This window comes from Dama dama, chromosome 23, assembly GCF_033118175.1.
Source record: "Dama dama isolate Ldn47 chromosome 23, ASM3311817v1, whole genome shotgun sequence".
In the NCBI taxonomy this organism is placed as follows: domain Eukaryota; kingdom Metazoa; phylum Chordata; class Mammalia; order Artiodactyla; family Cervidae; genus Dama; species Dama dama.
The window spans coordinates 13034391-13049970 of NC_083703.1; the positions used below are offsets into that span (position 1 = coordinate 13034391).

The following is a 15580-nucleotide window of genomic DNA, read 5'->3' on the forward strand; positions in this document are numbered from 1 at the left end:
TCCGAGTGAGCTGATGATAGGGGTGGCCACACAGGATCGGGAGGAGGTTTTTAAGATTGTTGTGTAAACAAGGCCCGGAGCCCTCTCCAGTACTCCAGGAGCTGGCCTCAGAAAGGCAGCCTCAACTGAAAGGCTTTTGATGAGTTTACTCTGTGGGCTCAGCCTGGGCTGTCCCCCACTAGACTAGCACTGAAGAAACAGGCTCCAAGATCCCCAGAAAGTGAAGTGAAGGTGTTGGTCGCTCTGACTCTCTGTGACGCCATGGACCGTAGCTCACAAAATTCCTCTGTCCACGGAATTTTCCAGGCAAGAATACTGGCATGGGTTGCCAGTTCCCTTCTCCAGGGGATCTTCCCATCCCAGGGATCGAACCTGCATCTCCTGCATTGGGAGGCAGGTTCTTCACTGTCTGAGCCAAGTTCCCCAGAGCACCTTTTAAAGTATCAGCTCTAGGGGCTTCCCGGTCCAGTGGCTAAGACTCCAAACTGCCAGTGCAGAGGGTCCAGGTTTAATCCCTGGGCAGGGAGGTGGATCCCACAAGTCACAAATAAGAGTTTGCATGCGGCAACTAAGACCCAGTACAGCCAAATAAATAAATAAAAATATCTGAAAATCCACGCCATTCCTGCCTTCCCTAAATTCGTAGGTAGCACTCGCAATTGTGGTCTCTGATCAAAGCCATAGGTGAGCATTGTTCCTTTCAAGGGACACCCGCCTTAGGAGCTTTGACCACAGGTGATGAATTTGTAAGGGGTTTTCATGTTGGGCTTCCTCTTATTGAATTTAAATCCAAGGTGGCAGCATTTTCCAAGGACATGGGAACTAGGACCTGTTTACCATGATTCATGGGGAATTGCTTTGTGCTGAAAAGAACAGGTGGGAGCCGTCAAGGATGTAGTCATTGCAGCATGAACTACATAGAGTTCCTCCCGTGGTGTGAGCGATGCCTTCAGTCCCGCTGGTGAACGGACGGGACGCAGTAGGGGAGCTGGCTGGCTGGCGGGGAGCCTGAATGGCTCAATCAGCCCAGGGTGGAAGGGATGGCGTTTCACCCTGCTCTGGGGTGTTTATTAGCCACAGAATGTCAGGACTGAAAGGGGCTTAGAGAACCTCTCTGCCATCTCCTTGGATGCACAGAGAAAGCGCCCGCTCTGTCCAAGACGTGGCAGTCACCGTGTGCTGGCCACTGATCCAGGCACACAGCTGGCTCTCCCTGGTCCCCACGGCCACCTCTCTAGTAGGCTGTTATGAACATTCATGACAATTAATATGACGACTATTTTATAGTCCATTATTATAAGCAAGACATTGAATATAGAATAAAGTGAGATACACAGAATGCTAGTGTTATTGATACAGCTGTAAATAAGAATCATTTCAGTGATTAATTACTGGAAGGCCGTCCCTACCGTCTCCGTGTTATACACAATGCAGTGAGCTGGCAGGGTCAGAGTCCTGCCCAGAGTCACACAGCCAGTTCCAGGAGGCCAGGATCTGCAGCCTCAAGGGGGAGGCGCCCGTGATCACGTGCGCCCACCTTTCCTCCCTGTGTCTCAGCTACTTCCTGCCCCTGTGGCCACAGGTAGCCTCTGGCCTCCTTCCGCCCTGTCCCCCATGTGTCCTGTGAGGCAGGAAGGCTGTCTCAGGCACCTCGGGCTGGGGTTTGGGGGGCTGGAGCTTGGAGAGTGGGTACTAATATGCTGAGATGGTTCAGACTGGACCCCCCCGGGGACTGGGCCTTTGTAAGGAGTGTGGGGCCAGCGAAGCAAAAGGAGCCGGGATTCCGGGCAGGTTCCCTGGGCAGCTGGAGGTGGTGATGGTGGCATCTTTCATTAAAACTGGAGATAACAGAGGACAAGCAGGCCGGGGCGTGGGGGCACCCAGCGCTGGCTGTACTAAACTTGGGAAGCCTGTGGGAAAACCCCGTGGAGAAGTGCTCTGGCTCTCAGCCGTGCAGATTACAGGCCCAGCAAGCGATGCTTACTGAGCACCTACTGTATGCTGTTTACCTTAGGCAGGCTGCCTTGTCCCACAGCAGCTGAGGCCGCTGGAGGCTTGAAGGACCGGCCCACCCCTGGCTCTCCCCCAGTTCACTCAGCACCCTCAGGAGCTGCACCCCTTCCCCCGTGCCACCTGCCAACAGTCATACACACAGATAACAGGGCTGATGCTCTGAAGCCCAGATGGCCCCCATCCCTGCAGCCGCTCTGTCGTGCCGGCTCCTCCCCAGCTACAGTCCATGCCCCTGCACTTGGCCTGGCTCCACGACCAGCTCACAGCTCCGCCCCACGGGTGCTCCCCAACCTGGAGGACCATGCTGTGTCCTCTGTCATTAACTCGCTCGAGACTTCGCTTCCCCCTTCCTGCCTTCTGCCAGTCCTGCAGGACCCCTCCTTGTCGCTTTGCTCTGGGAAGCCTCCTTGCCCCTTTCCTCTGGGGTTGGGCATGCCTCTGCCTTCCTGGACCGCCTGTGCTCACAACACCCCGTCCATCAGCTGTCCCCACCCTGCTAGTGCTGGCAGAGAATGGTGCCCAGTGATGGTTTTACAGGAAAACAGGATCTGAATCCAAGCCCTATGGAATACCAAGTTCCTGAGCCCTTTCTACTCTCCCCAGATGCTTCCCAGTTGGGAAGAATTCCAAGTAGGCAGATGAGATGTGGTAGATTATGAAAGGGGAGGTGTCCCTAGGTGCCAGGCTTTGAAATCATAGGTGAGGAAGCCATGTTTGCAGAACAGGAGCCCTGCCGTCTGGAGTGGCTGGAGCTGCGGGAGGTCCGATGTGCAGAGGACGTTCAGATGGACCAGGTCAGGAAAAATATGAGATGCCGGGCAGAGGACTCATGCCCCACAGGCGGCGGGGAGGCAACGTGATCAGGGAAGAGGCATTGCGAATGTTGACTTCAGAGGAATTAATTTGGGAGTGGATCAAAGAGTGACTTAAAATAAGAGAAAACGTCCCTAGGAAGCCCAGGGGAATTGATGAGACCAGTTAACTGCCTTCTTCCTCTGTACAAGGATGGAGCAGGTAGCCTGGCTCCGTCACTCTCTGGGGTGTGTGAATGACTGCCTAACAACTTCAGTTTCCTCGTCTGCAAAATGGGAATGATCCCAGTGGTACCTGACTCGCAGGGTTGTTGTGAGACTTCGGTAAGATCACAGGTGTAGAAGGCACAGCCGGGTGCCTGGTGGGCCCACAGCTCGTCTCCCAGGAGGAATAGGAGGAGCAGGAGGGTGGGAGTCCCTCCGCAGGAGCCCACTGCAAACTCAGGCTAAAGGAGTGAGACAGGAAACCCTGGGAGAGGGAAAGTGAAACTTGATGGCCTGGCGAGTGAAAGGCGTTGAAAGTCAAAAGTGAAGTAAAGGGCCTGTTAGCACATCTGAGCCGAAAACGCTCACCTTTGCGGTCCCCCGCACTCCCCTGGGTGTCAGCAGGATGTCAGCGGAAACTGCCCTCTTATCGTGAAAAGGTGTTGGGGTTTGTAACTTTTTTTGGTAGTTGTTTGTTTTGCTTTCCACTTGAAATAAGGAGTTTTCTCTTCACGAAGATCCTTTTATTCTATATCAGACGCTGAGCAGAGGTGTCACTACCGCAGGGGCCGGAAACAGATACCACACTCAGCTGGGTCTGCAAGCGCTACTGGTTTCACCCGCTGGGGAAGCCGCCAGCCTGCCGCAGCCAGGACGGGCGCCCGCAGCACAGCCTCCCCCGAAACTCCCGGGAAACTCACAGGGCCCTGGGCAGGAAGAGGCTGACGTCAGCCCAGGCCGCGGGGATTTCAAGCAAAACTTGTAAAAACGGCTCCTCTGCCCTTTAACTATGTCACTGTCTTTCTCTGAGGAGACAGACCAATTCACTCACTTGGGGACCAATTCACTCCAATTTCATTTCATGAAACTATGTGTATATAGTTATACACAAATATATGTACACATTGTATATATGTATATATATCCGCGCACACACATACATATGTACATGTCTATATCGTGTGCATATACATATATGTATATGCACAGAGTGTATATATGTATATTTGTGTATATGTATGTATACATATGGGCTTCCCCAGGTGGCTCAGTGGTAAAGACCCCGCCTGCCAATGCAGGAGATATGGGTTTAATCCCTGAGTCAGGAAGATCCCCTGGAGAAGAAAATAGCAACCCACTCCAGGACTCTTGCCAGGAGAATTCCATGGACAGAGGAGCCTGGGGGACTACAGTCCATGGGGTTGCAAAAGAATCAGTCACAACTTAGCAACTAAACAAACATATATATATATATATATATATATATATATATATATATATATATATCTAGACACATATATGTACATAAACACACACATATATGTATATATCCACAGTACATATATGTATGTGCATACACATGTACGCTATATATAGCAAGTATATACATTCACAGCATGTGTATACAACCTGTATATATCAGGTTGGCCAAAAAATTCATTCAGGTTTTTCTGAAAGATGTTACAGAAAAACACAAACTTTTTTACAAACCCAATATGTATATACGTGTATGTATGTATATATATATATATATGTATGCATATATATACATATATAGTTTAAAAAAACACTGTTCCTTTTAAGTACCTAGCATGACCAGACTGACTGGGTTCCCTTCATGCCTGTCTTGGGGAGGCAGGTCCTTCCTGGGTGTTTGAAATTGGGGAGTGGCTCACACACGGATGAGGAGGTGCCGCCTGTCAGCTTCACGTGTTATTGGTGTTTCTACAACACCTGTGGGCTGTGGGAGCCATCTGTTTCTCCTTTAAGGAATATAACTGCTCCCACCAAAAATGTTCCTATTTTCTTGGTCAGGGAGTTTCTTGAGCAAAGGAAAGCTTCCGCACATTTTCTGACTATGCTGTTCTAAATTTAAAATCCATGGTGTTTGATTTTAATAGCTTTAGTAATTAGTAATGACAGAGCAATGCTTTCAGCCCTTGTTTCTGTCCCAGGTGTTAGGACAGTGAGGCAGTTCTTGAGTGATAATGTCCAGGGGCTTGCGTAAGAACAAATGCCTGTCTGTGTGGCCATCCACTCTTTCTTTGTATTTGCATTCTGAGACTCAGCTAGGTTGGCATTATCTGTGTGATATATTTTTCTCCTGCTGGATGGTGGGTTCCTGGAGACCCAGGGCTGGGTTGCACCCATCTCCTGACCCTATATATGACACATAGTATTTGCTTAATAAATGTTCGCCAAGTGAATGAATGAACAAAGGAATGACCGTTCCCAGCCACTCTCCTGCGTCCCCCTTCCCCCTGCCACACCTGTCCTCTGTGTCTGGCTCAGTGGTAATGTTTTCACTCCAGAGAACTTCACAGCAGAGTGAACTCCCTCCATCATGCCTTGGACGCACACCTACCCTCACCTTTGTTTTCTTACTGCTGAGGCTACAGAAAGCAGGGAGGCTTCTGAAGGAGATATCTATTTTGGGCCCAAACAGAAGAGTGGGTGATTCTGTGGGCAGAGATTCCTGAACATGGTGGTGTTGACTCATGCCTGAAGGTGCTCAGAATTTCCTTGCTTCGTGGGCGGCTGGGGCAGACGTGGCTTGACTCGAGTGCTTTCTTTGAAGCCCAGTCAAATGCAGGAAAAACACCCCGAGCTGCTGTTTGGCGGGTAGGAGGAGGGGGAGAGCAGGATTTAGAGAATTTAAACTCAGGGACTCGGCAGGCCTGGAAAGGCCAGCCCCTCGAGCAGACGGCAGGCAGTTACTGGGCGTCTGGTGTTGGATGCGGTCGGAACAGGCTTTTCATTTATCGACAACCACAGGGGCAGTGGGGCCTACTCAGAGCAGACTTTCAAATGTGAAAGTAATCTTCTTTATTAACAACAGTTTACAAGAATCATCAAGAATGCAGGCCCTGCATGGATCCAGCCTGGCTCCCATCTGGCACCCCGCCCCCCCCAGTTGTATCCCATGTGATAACTGATTCACCTCCGTGAGCCTCAGTTTACTTGGGACAAAAGGGGGTTGAGAACAAGGTGGACCTGATTTTGAGGATTAACAGAGGCAACACAATGTTTTCATGTAGTGCCTGTGAGAGAGCTGTAAATATGAGTTCTTCTCGTTATCATTCGTGTTTCAAACGTTTCTTGGGGACTTTCCTGGGGGTCAGGGGTTAGAACTTGGTGCTTTTACTGCCTGGACCCAAGTTCAGTCCCTGTTTGGGGGACTAAGATTCCACAAGCCTTTGTAGTGCAGCACCCTCCAAAAGTGTTTCCTGGCACAAGGCTGAAGGCAAAATAAGCCTCAAAGGGAAAAGTGGGTGCTGGGATCAGGGTTTGTGCGGGGCCTGCCCCAACCAGCCAGCCATTCTGCAGCTCACAGCCTCGCCCACCTTCCTCATCTCTCTCTCTCCCGAGGGCCTCCTGGAGTCCAGTGAGCTTGCCATGCTCTTTAGGGTAAAGGGACCCATCACCTCCTTAGCACTGACTTTGTGTTCTTTAAAAACCTGCTTCTCTTTCTTCTTCTTTGCGGAAAGAAGCTTTTCACACTTCCTAGTCTCCTGATCCACCCGGCCCTTTCGTTGTGTCTGAAGTTGGGGGTGGGGAAGGGGGTAGGTGGAGGCCTGACTCCACTGGCCTGCGCCGGCCACCCCGCTCATTCTCAGTGGCCTTCTGGTCACCCCGCCCGGGGCATCCACACTTTGGTGCCTTAGAGTTTCTGCTGCCTGAAATCCCCCTGGGTCCCTGGCCCTGGGCTGGGTGCTGCAGGCACCATGGCTGATGGAAAGCCAGGTGGACAGGATGGGTTAGGGGCAGACGGTCACTTGGGCAGTTGGGATGGAAGCCCCGGCCAGACAGAGGTCGGGGCAAAATTTGAATGTGGGGAAATAAGACCCTGGACTTCTTGACTGTTACCCAGAGGTGTCATGAGGTCCTAGTGATGCTGACTTGGTGGCCCATTGTGGGAGTGCAGACTCCAGACCCCATCAATGTGTGTTACTAGAGGATCAAGTGAGAGGGAGAGAACCCAGATCGCTCTTGTCAGAGCAGAAGTACAGTTTTTACAGGACCACTAGGCATTTGAGCTTCATTTTGTTCAACAAGCAACCAACATGGAGTAGGAAATATTTGACACGTGGGGCGTTTGTTTCTTTGCCCTCACGAACGCCTCAGTTTTCAGTTTGTTGCTCAAGGAGCATGACTCACGTGTACACCTTTAGCCACCTTGTTAGGAGACACCACCCCTCAGCCGGCTCCTGAGATTCACAAGCGCAAACTCAGAGCCACCTTCTCCAAGAAAGCTTTCTGAATGCCCCGGGAAGCACCTCTGGATGCCATGGTGTCTTCAACTCTGCCACCTTCCACACTGAGATGTTCAATCTTGTGTCTTTCCCAGAGTGCTTTTCCCATTTTAGTTGCACGTTCTGTGTGGGGTGGACACAACACCTGTTTCTTCTCTCCTGTGACGGCCTTGCTACTCAAAATGGGGTTCAGGCACCAGGCACTCGGATCTCATGGAGGAGCTTGTTTGAACCAGAATCTCCTCCCTCACCCCAGATATCCTGAATCAGAACCTGTCTCACAACAAGCCCCTGCCTCACCAGTACTACAGATGATCTGTAATACATTGAACTTTGGGAAGTACTATGCTAGGGCATCTATTCCCAGTGAATAGGAATAAAACAATGGACTCGGACCAACCATGGAATCACTGTTCTGTGGATTTCAATCCTAACTGCATCTTGAATCATTTGAGAAGCTTAAAAATGATAATAGCCTTAGTTCCAGTTCTAATCCCCAGAGAGTCTGACCTAACTGGCCTTGGGTGGGACTTGGACATCATTTGTGAAAGTTTCCCAGATGCACACTTAACGTGCAATTTGTGCCAGAAACCACTGCTCTAAATACATTTTCCAGTTGGACTCGTGTTTTTTCACTGATGGAAGCGAATCCCAGAGTAAGCTCCAAACAAGTCAAAAGCCGGAAAATTCCTGAGTAATCTTAGAGCGGAAAATACCTAAAAGACCCAGAGATGATTCTAGTATTATTTTCCCCAAAATGGGTGACTTATTTGAAAGCCTGGGGAAAAAGGGGATTCAGTGACGGCTGTTGAGTCATTGGCAAATACTGCTGCCTCCCTTGGCAAGTCCTCAAGGCGGGAGTTGCTCAGCAGATGTTTTATCTCCAGTCTTAGGCCAGGAGCAGTTTGAGAGCAAAGACCTTTTCCATTTCAGTAATCCTAATGCAAGGATAGATTGATGGATGGATGGATGATGGCTAGATAGATGAAAGAAAGAAAAGATGGATGAACGGAGAGATGGATGGATGGAAGGAAGGAAGAAGGGAAAGATGGATGATGGATGGATGGGTGCATTGAAGGAAGGATGGATGGATGTCACTGAGAGTTGATGTGAAGACATATGGGGAATATTGTACTGGAATTTGAGAGGCCTGGATTCTAGTCCTAGATTTCCACTTCTCTTGCTTGCCTGGTGTCTTTGGTTTTTCCTTGGCACCCTTTCCTTCCAATCTTGTCTAGGCACCCAGGTCTTAGGTTACTTTTGACAAGCCAGCTACATTTCCCTTACTAGTGAGGGTAACTTCCTGTGTCTCATTTTCTGTGCTCAGAGTATGGTTATTCAGATACTGAAGAACCTGACCGGAGGTCTTACCTGGAGACCCTGGTTGACAGGGAGGTTATAACCCCAAATATTACTCTCAAAATTTTGTGCATAAGAAAGTTTTTCTAAGGAAACAAATAGCAGCACTCACCAAATTTGCTCAAGGACGCACTACTCAAGAAAGATGGAGCTAGATAGAGTGTTTCTATCACATTGTTCTTCCTGTTGGGAGTTTCAGGATGTGTATAGGAGTAATAAATGATGTCCATCTTTATGTGGTAAGGTCATCTCTGGGCTGTTTCCCACCACCACCTCCCCACCCACCTGCACCTGCCCCGGAAAATACTTAGGACAGCAGCTGACTGCACCTAAGGAGAACTTCCTGAAGAAATTACTAGAAGAGGTAGCAAAAGAGGTGGATGAGAGTGCTCATTAGTGGCCTCCAATCTTTCCTCCCCTGATAGGGGGATGAAGAGCAACAGATAGGAGGGTCGTAGGAAGTTTAGGAACCCCCTGTGGCTTCAAGGGGTTCTCTGGTGGCTCAGATGGTGAAAGAATCCACCTGAAATGCAGGAAATGCGGGTTTGATCCCTGAGTCAGGAAGATCCCCTGGAGGAGGGCATGGCAACCCACTCCAGTGTTTTTGCCTGGAGAATCCCATGGACAGAGGAGCCTGGTGGACTGCAGTCCCCGGGGTCACAGAGTTGGACACAACTGAGCAGCTAACAACACTGTAACTTCAGAGGGCGCGGCTGGGCTGCAGTGCCGCACACTGTTAGCCTGGAGACAGGAATCCTAGGTCCTGAGTCCAAAGTGCTCAGAGGCCATCCCTCCAGCCCCCCCTGCCCGGCTCCTCACACCACTTGACCAATGTTCTTCTAGGCTCTGCTCAGATACCTCTCGAGGAAGGGCGTCCAGGCCTCTCTGGGGAGGAAGGGTGGAGGAGCCCTTTCCTCTGACTGTTGAGCTCCTGGACGCTCACCAGACATGAGTAAACCCCTGGCCCAGGTTTTACCTCCTCAGTGCCAACCTCCCCCGCAAGCATCCACTCGCTTCCTACTCAAGTCTCCTTCCTTCTCTGTTTCTCGCTGCCACCCAAAGTCTAGGACAGGGAGCAGACGAGGAACGAAAGCCAAGAATCGCTCGGAAGGCCAAGGACCCATGGGTACACAGTTGGGTGCCCTGACTTGCGAAAAATATGAATGTCATCACATATGCATACATTCATTTTCTCAGAGGAGAAGTTAAAAAACAGGGATTGGAGGGACTTCCCTGGTGGCCCAGTAGCTACGACTGCGTGCTCCCCACGCTGGGGGCCCAGGTTCCCTCCCAGGTCAGGGACTAAGCTCCCACGTGCCTCAGGTAACCATCTTACATGCTCCAGCTAAGACTTCACAGGCCACAACTAAAGACGCCACAGGCCTCAGCACAGATCAAAGAGCCCACGTGTGGCAACTAAGACCCGGTGCAACAGAATACATAAATAAAAATCAGTATTAACAGAAACAGAGACTGGAGGGGAGCAGAGAAGAACCAAAATTCTGCCCTGACTGTCCTCCTGGCTAGTGCACATGCCCCTCTGAGGCTCCCCCGAAGTGGTTAGAAAGCCTCAATTTAACCGCTTTCAAGAATGCAGGGCTTATAGCTTTTTGAAGCGATTGACTGAATGAAGATCCTCTTTCCTCTCCTCCCAGGGAATGGCCTGGGATGAAGAGAAGAGAAATAGGTTTCCACTCACATAAGCCCTCCCCTACGAGAAGCAAGGAAATCAACTGAGGGCAAAAAGGCCCCAAGAGCAAATAGCAGAAGCCTCCCCGGCAGGGAGCGATGTTATAGCCGTCACCCTTCCTGAAGCCGTGGTCCTGGTCTGAGCACAGGGCGGAACCTCCCAGAGGCTGGAAATAACCGTGATGACACGTCAGCCTTGGCACTTGGGCCTCCGAAGGCCTCTCAACCCGGACCCTGCTGTATATGTCTTCGGTTTGGAAACTTTTTCATCTGAAAGTACCCCAGCTTGCAAAGGCCTTTTGACAGGGCTTATTTTATTTCCTGTTCAGAATTCTTGACATAGAGCAAGAGAACCAGAAGTAAGCCTCAGGATCAGCCCCATCAACCTTCTCATTTTACAGAGAAACTGAGGCCCACGGAGACCCAGCAATTTGCCCCCAAATCACGCCCTTCACCCCCCTGCAAAATTCAGCTTCCTCCTAACATTTCTCTGCCCTGACCTCAAGGGATATGGCCCCACTTCCCAAAGGAACTCCTGTTTCTTTTTCAGGTTTCTACTGGTCATCAGGCGGTGAGGGGGGCAGGGAATGAGTGAGGGCTGGGGTTGAGGGCTAGCCTGACTTGAGGGTGACTATCGCTCTGATGAGTACAGGTGCCTCTAGACCACTCAAGGCTTTGCTCAAAGAAGCTAAGAACTCTCCTCTTTGCCCGTCAGCCGTTCTTTATAGCAGCTGACTGTCAGCGAAGCCAGCTCTTTCTGGTGCCTCGATGCTCTCCGATCTCAAAAGGAGCAAATGTACAGCTGATAAACAGCACTGCCTATTTCAGAAATGCTGTTTTTAAAGAAACTAGCAACTGTTTTATGAGGTACTCCCTAAGTTGACCAAATCCATATATATCTATATGTATCTATATCTATGTGTGTATACACACACACACACACACACACACACACACACACACAAAGGGTAATGATCTATCTATCTATATACACTAATTCCTCTAAAGCATATCTTAAAGATAAGGAACATATGGTAATAACACTTTGGGATCTAGAGAAACTGAATGATTGAATGTGAAGGGTTAAGCGTTTGTGTTTTAATGACAAATGTGAAGATGGAAATTCCAGTGTGGGCAGTCATCTTTACAAGAAGGGATAATTAGACGAAAATACCATCTTCATGGGTTTCCGCACTATGTGTGTGTTTTTGAGTCTAGGGCATGCAGATTTGATCACAGAATTCCTAGAATGAAAGAAAGATGATGAAGGCACAGATAAACTCTCAGAATTTCCACAATGCTGAGAAAGGCACCATCAATAACGTGCCTGTTGGCAACATCAGGAGAATTCTCTTTTCAACCGCATCCCAGGACCCAGTAATACAGAGACTGAAAACACCCACGTTGACCAACACACTCCCCATCAGCCCTCACAGTTTTAAATGGTGGCTTTGGAAATTTTCAGAATGAAAATCAGCCTTATGAATCAGCTAGAAATTGCTTCTGTTGACAGTCTGATTGATTTTGTTAGTGACCTCTCCCTTCCTAGGAATAAGATTTGTTTATTTTAAGACTGGGCTCCTCTGGGAGGAAAAAGTCTGAGAGGAGATTATTTCTGACCCTGGAGAGGTTCCTAAGCCACGTGTGGATCCCAGAAATTCAGCCCTTGTCTTTCTCTTTGGCTGCCGAGTCCTTACTGGTCTCTGGAAAAGGCCATTTCATGCCCTGTCTGCTCACTTACTTTCTCTATGGAGTCACCTCCAGAGAGCTTGGGCCCTGTCCACAGTGAACAGGAAGAGCACTCAGCGGAAAGAATCGGGTTTGAGTCCCAGCTGTGTCACTGCCTCGTGGCCTCTGAGTCTAGGGGTCTTCTTTGTCTCAGGGGGTTGGTGACATCCACTTTGCAGAGGGACTGTGAAGGAGGAACGAAGACATGTGTCTGGCCTATACAACGTACTTTGTGCTCAGTCGCTCAGCTGTGTCCAATTCTTTGGGACCCCATGGACTGTAGCCTGCCAGGCTCCTCTGTCCATGAGATTCTCCAGGCAAGAATACTGGAGTGGGTTGCCATTTCCTCCTCTGGGGATCCTTCCAACCCAGGGACCGAACTCACCGTCTCTTGTGTCTCCTGCATTGGCAGACTGATTGTTTACCACTGCTCCACCTGGGAAGCACTCCCCCGTAAGGTACCCTATAAATGGTAAATTTTACTTTCTCATGGTCTTTGATTGACTCCCAAATGAAATTTAAAATCCTCAACTTGGGGTCATCCAGTTTTAACCCCCAGTAGCCCCATATCTCCACCCGAGGCTGGGGGCTTTTCCTGGAGCTCTGCCCTGTCTCTGTCTGAGCGTGTGGTCCTCTTTGTTTGGAATCCCCATGGAGGGAAATTTACTGACCCCTCAGGGCTCCTTGTGCAGCCGCCTTTGTGAAGCCTTCCCACATGGCCCCCTGCTCCCGTAGCTCTTGTCCCATCCCACCCATATTGCAGTCATAACTCTCTTTCCCTCACCAGGTGATACCCCTTTTAAGGTGAGGCTACGTTTTGTTCACGTTTGTATCTCCTGTGCTGTTGAAAAGGGAAACAAGAGGCATTGGATAGATTTTTGAAGATGTGAGTGTGTGAAAGAGCACTGCTCTCAGGCCAATCTCATCCTCAGATAAGTCACCAACTCCTGGCAGTAGCATGCACTTACTCGAAATGTGCTCCCGAGAGATGAAGCCAGTCAACTGTAAAGACTTCTCTGTTCCCTTGGCCTGCCTCTCACTGTGCAAAGACCCGGCGGAGACAGAAGTCACATTATAAGTCTTCCTAAAATCATGCCCACTTTTCACTTTAAAGAAGATTCTACCCCTGGGTCAGTTCATAGCCCAGAGACTGATCACTTCCCCTCAACAGGCCAAAAAGACCCCGTATGCATCATTGTGTCTCACTTCTTAACACATCTTTCTGTGGACACTTAGCATTATTGTCTGTCTAGAAATGAAGGATATGAAATTATAGATACTGATATGTTTTCCTGCATAAGCAAGGGAGGACATTATTAGAAAATTCACATGCTATTAGGAAGGAGGTTTGAGGCTGAAATTGGTAGTTTCTTATTTCTTAAAAAAAAAAAACAAAAACAAAAAACCAACCAGAAACTGACAATATCCTTCTGAAAGGATGAATGAAATGCAAAACTTTCATATATGTACACATATACACATATATATACATGCATGTAGACACATAAGAAGACAAGAAGAATTAATGTTCTCAAAGCGATATGCTTATATTTTTTTAAAAAAACTTCTATAAAGTTGCACATATAAGCGGCTTCCTAGGTATCGTTTCCCTAGGCAGTAAAACACAAAGTACATATCCTTGAAGGTTAACTTTTCTGAGATCCCAAATGATCCCAGTGCTTCATATATGAGTCACTGACATCTCAGGCACATTCGCCTGGTCATAGAGAGATTTCTAGCAGATTTTTAGTATTATCCTTACAGCCAGTGGATGCAGTGGAAAACTAAATTCATTGGAAAATAAAATCTCTTGAGGAATCTGCTCATTAATAGCTGGTTAACAGTCAAATATCATACCATTATGTTCTTCCCAGAATCAACTGTCAAAGACCTTGAGTGACAAGAACTCCCCATTCCGAGTTGTCTTTGTAAGTCAGTGATGATAGAGGCAAAGAATGGGGCCCCGGTGGGCCACGGACACAGAGGCAGAACCCGGGATCCCGTCCCCTCCCTGTACTTTCCACTTAGATGCCCCTCGGCTTATGTGATTGGGAAGAGCCTACATCCTTAGCCTTCCCAGGACTCCAAAGGCACCAGCGACCCCTTACCTGTCATGCAGCCAGGTACCACGATGAATACGAAGAACCTCCACATCAGCAAGCTTGGCTCCATCCTCCTGGCCCCTGGGACCACTGCCGACGCCGGGGCCGGGAAGAGAAAGTGCTGCTCTGCTGAATGCCGGGTTTCCTTTCAGACTCTTGTTGGCATCACACCAGGGGGCTGGGGAATGAAGGGTGAGTCCGCTCAGGTTGTCATCCTTGCTGGTCTGTCAACCTCTAGGGTAGTCAATGCTTGCTCTGTATAAGTATTAGCCTGGGTTGTTCAGCCAGGAAATTGTGCGTACCACTCTCTTCTCTAGTCTCAAATATAGGAAGTGGTTTTAACCAGGTTTTTTTTTTTCTTTCTCAAGTTCAGTTGCTGGGAGGTGTGGGCTGGGGTTGGTGAGAAGGATTGGGGTTCGTTTATGAATCCTTTCTTTGGCTTACCCCTGAAAAGGACAGGGAGATTCCCACTGCCGTTAAAGCAGGGTGAGCAAGCGCTTCTTGGCAGTGGTCTCATCTAGAGTTTCATAAGCTGATGTCACCGTGAAACTGAGGTCCCGGACTCATAGCTCCCTGGGGAGTTGGCAGGTGCCACTCAAGATGGAGGGGGGCAAGGTCATGCCAAGCAGTCTTGGCCCTAGATGGGCATTTCCTAAAGTTGTCTGACCACAGAGCCTTTTAAGAAGTCCACCGGGTCTCCGGGTGGGGTCTCCAATACTCAGATAATTGAAGAGGAAGCAGCAGGCTGTCCCATGCTCAGAACTCCTGAATGTTCTCCCAAGACTTACAATAAGCACTAGCTGTAGTTCTCTCACCATGATGCCCTGGGTCCTGAATATGAGTTGTCATTTTATAAGCTATTTTGCCACCAGGTGTGTTTTTCTCAAAAGTGGATTTTGGTTTTCAACATTGGACTTTTTTTTTTTTCCCCAGAAAATTGAATCTTGCTTTCCTATTTAACGATCAGAGCTATCTTCTGATTTTCACAGAATAGTTGACTATGTTTCGCCCTCTAGAAATTCATGTCATCATGTATTGATAGTAAAATAAAATTTAAAAAATATTAACAAGTAAGCAAAAATATTGACAAAAGGAAGACTATCCAGGCATGCCAAAACAGGTCATAGTTCCAATATGTGTTATTGATAATTTCTAAGAATATTCTGACATTCTCTAAGAAGGACAATTACTGGGACTTCCCTGGCTAAGACTTCACCTTCCAATGCAGAGGGTGCAGGTTCAATCACTGGTTGGGGAGCTAGGATCCCATATGCCCCAGGACCAAAATCCCAAAACATGAAACAGAAGCAACATTGTAACAAATTCAATAAAGACTTTTAAAAAAGGTGTATGTGTCTTAGTAGCTCAGTCCTGTCTGACTCTTTGCGACCCCATGGACTGTACTCTCTAGGCGCCTCCT

The 15580-nt window shown here is 48.8% G+C and overlaps 1 protein-coding gene across 1 annotated transcript in view; it reads right to left on the bottom strand.

Annotated features, from left to right (window-relative positions):
• Positions 1–14468, bottom strand: part of IL2RA (interleukin 2 receptor subunit alpha) — a 44648-nt gene extending 30180 nt beyond the window's left edge. The window contains exon 1 of the mRNA XM_061126020.1: positions 14167–14468. Within this exon, the coding sequence (XP_060982003.1) occupies positions 14167–14230 (64 nt within the window). The 5' untranslated portion in view covers positions 14231–14468. The remainder of the gene's footprint in view (positions 1–14166) is intronic.
• Positions 14469–15580: the final 1112 nt, after the last annotated feature.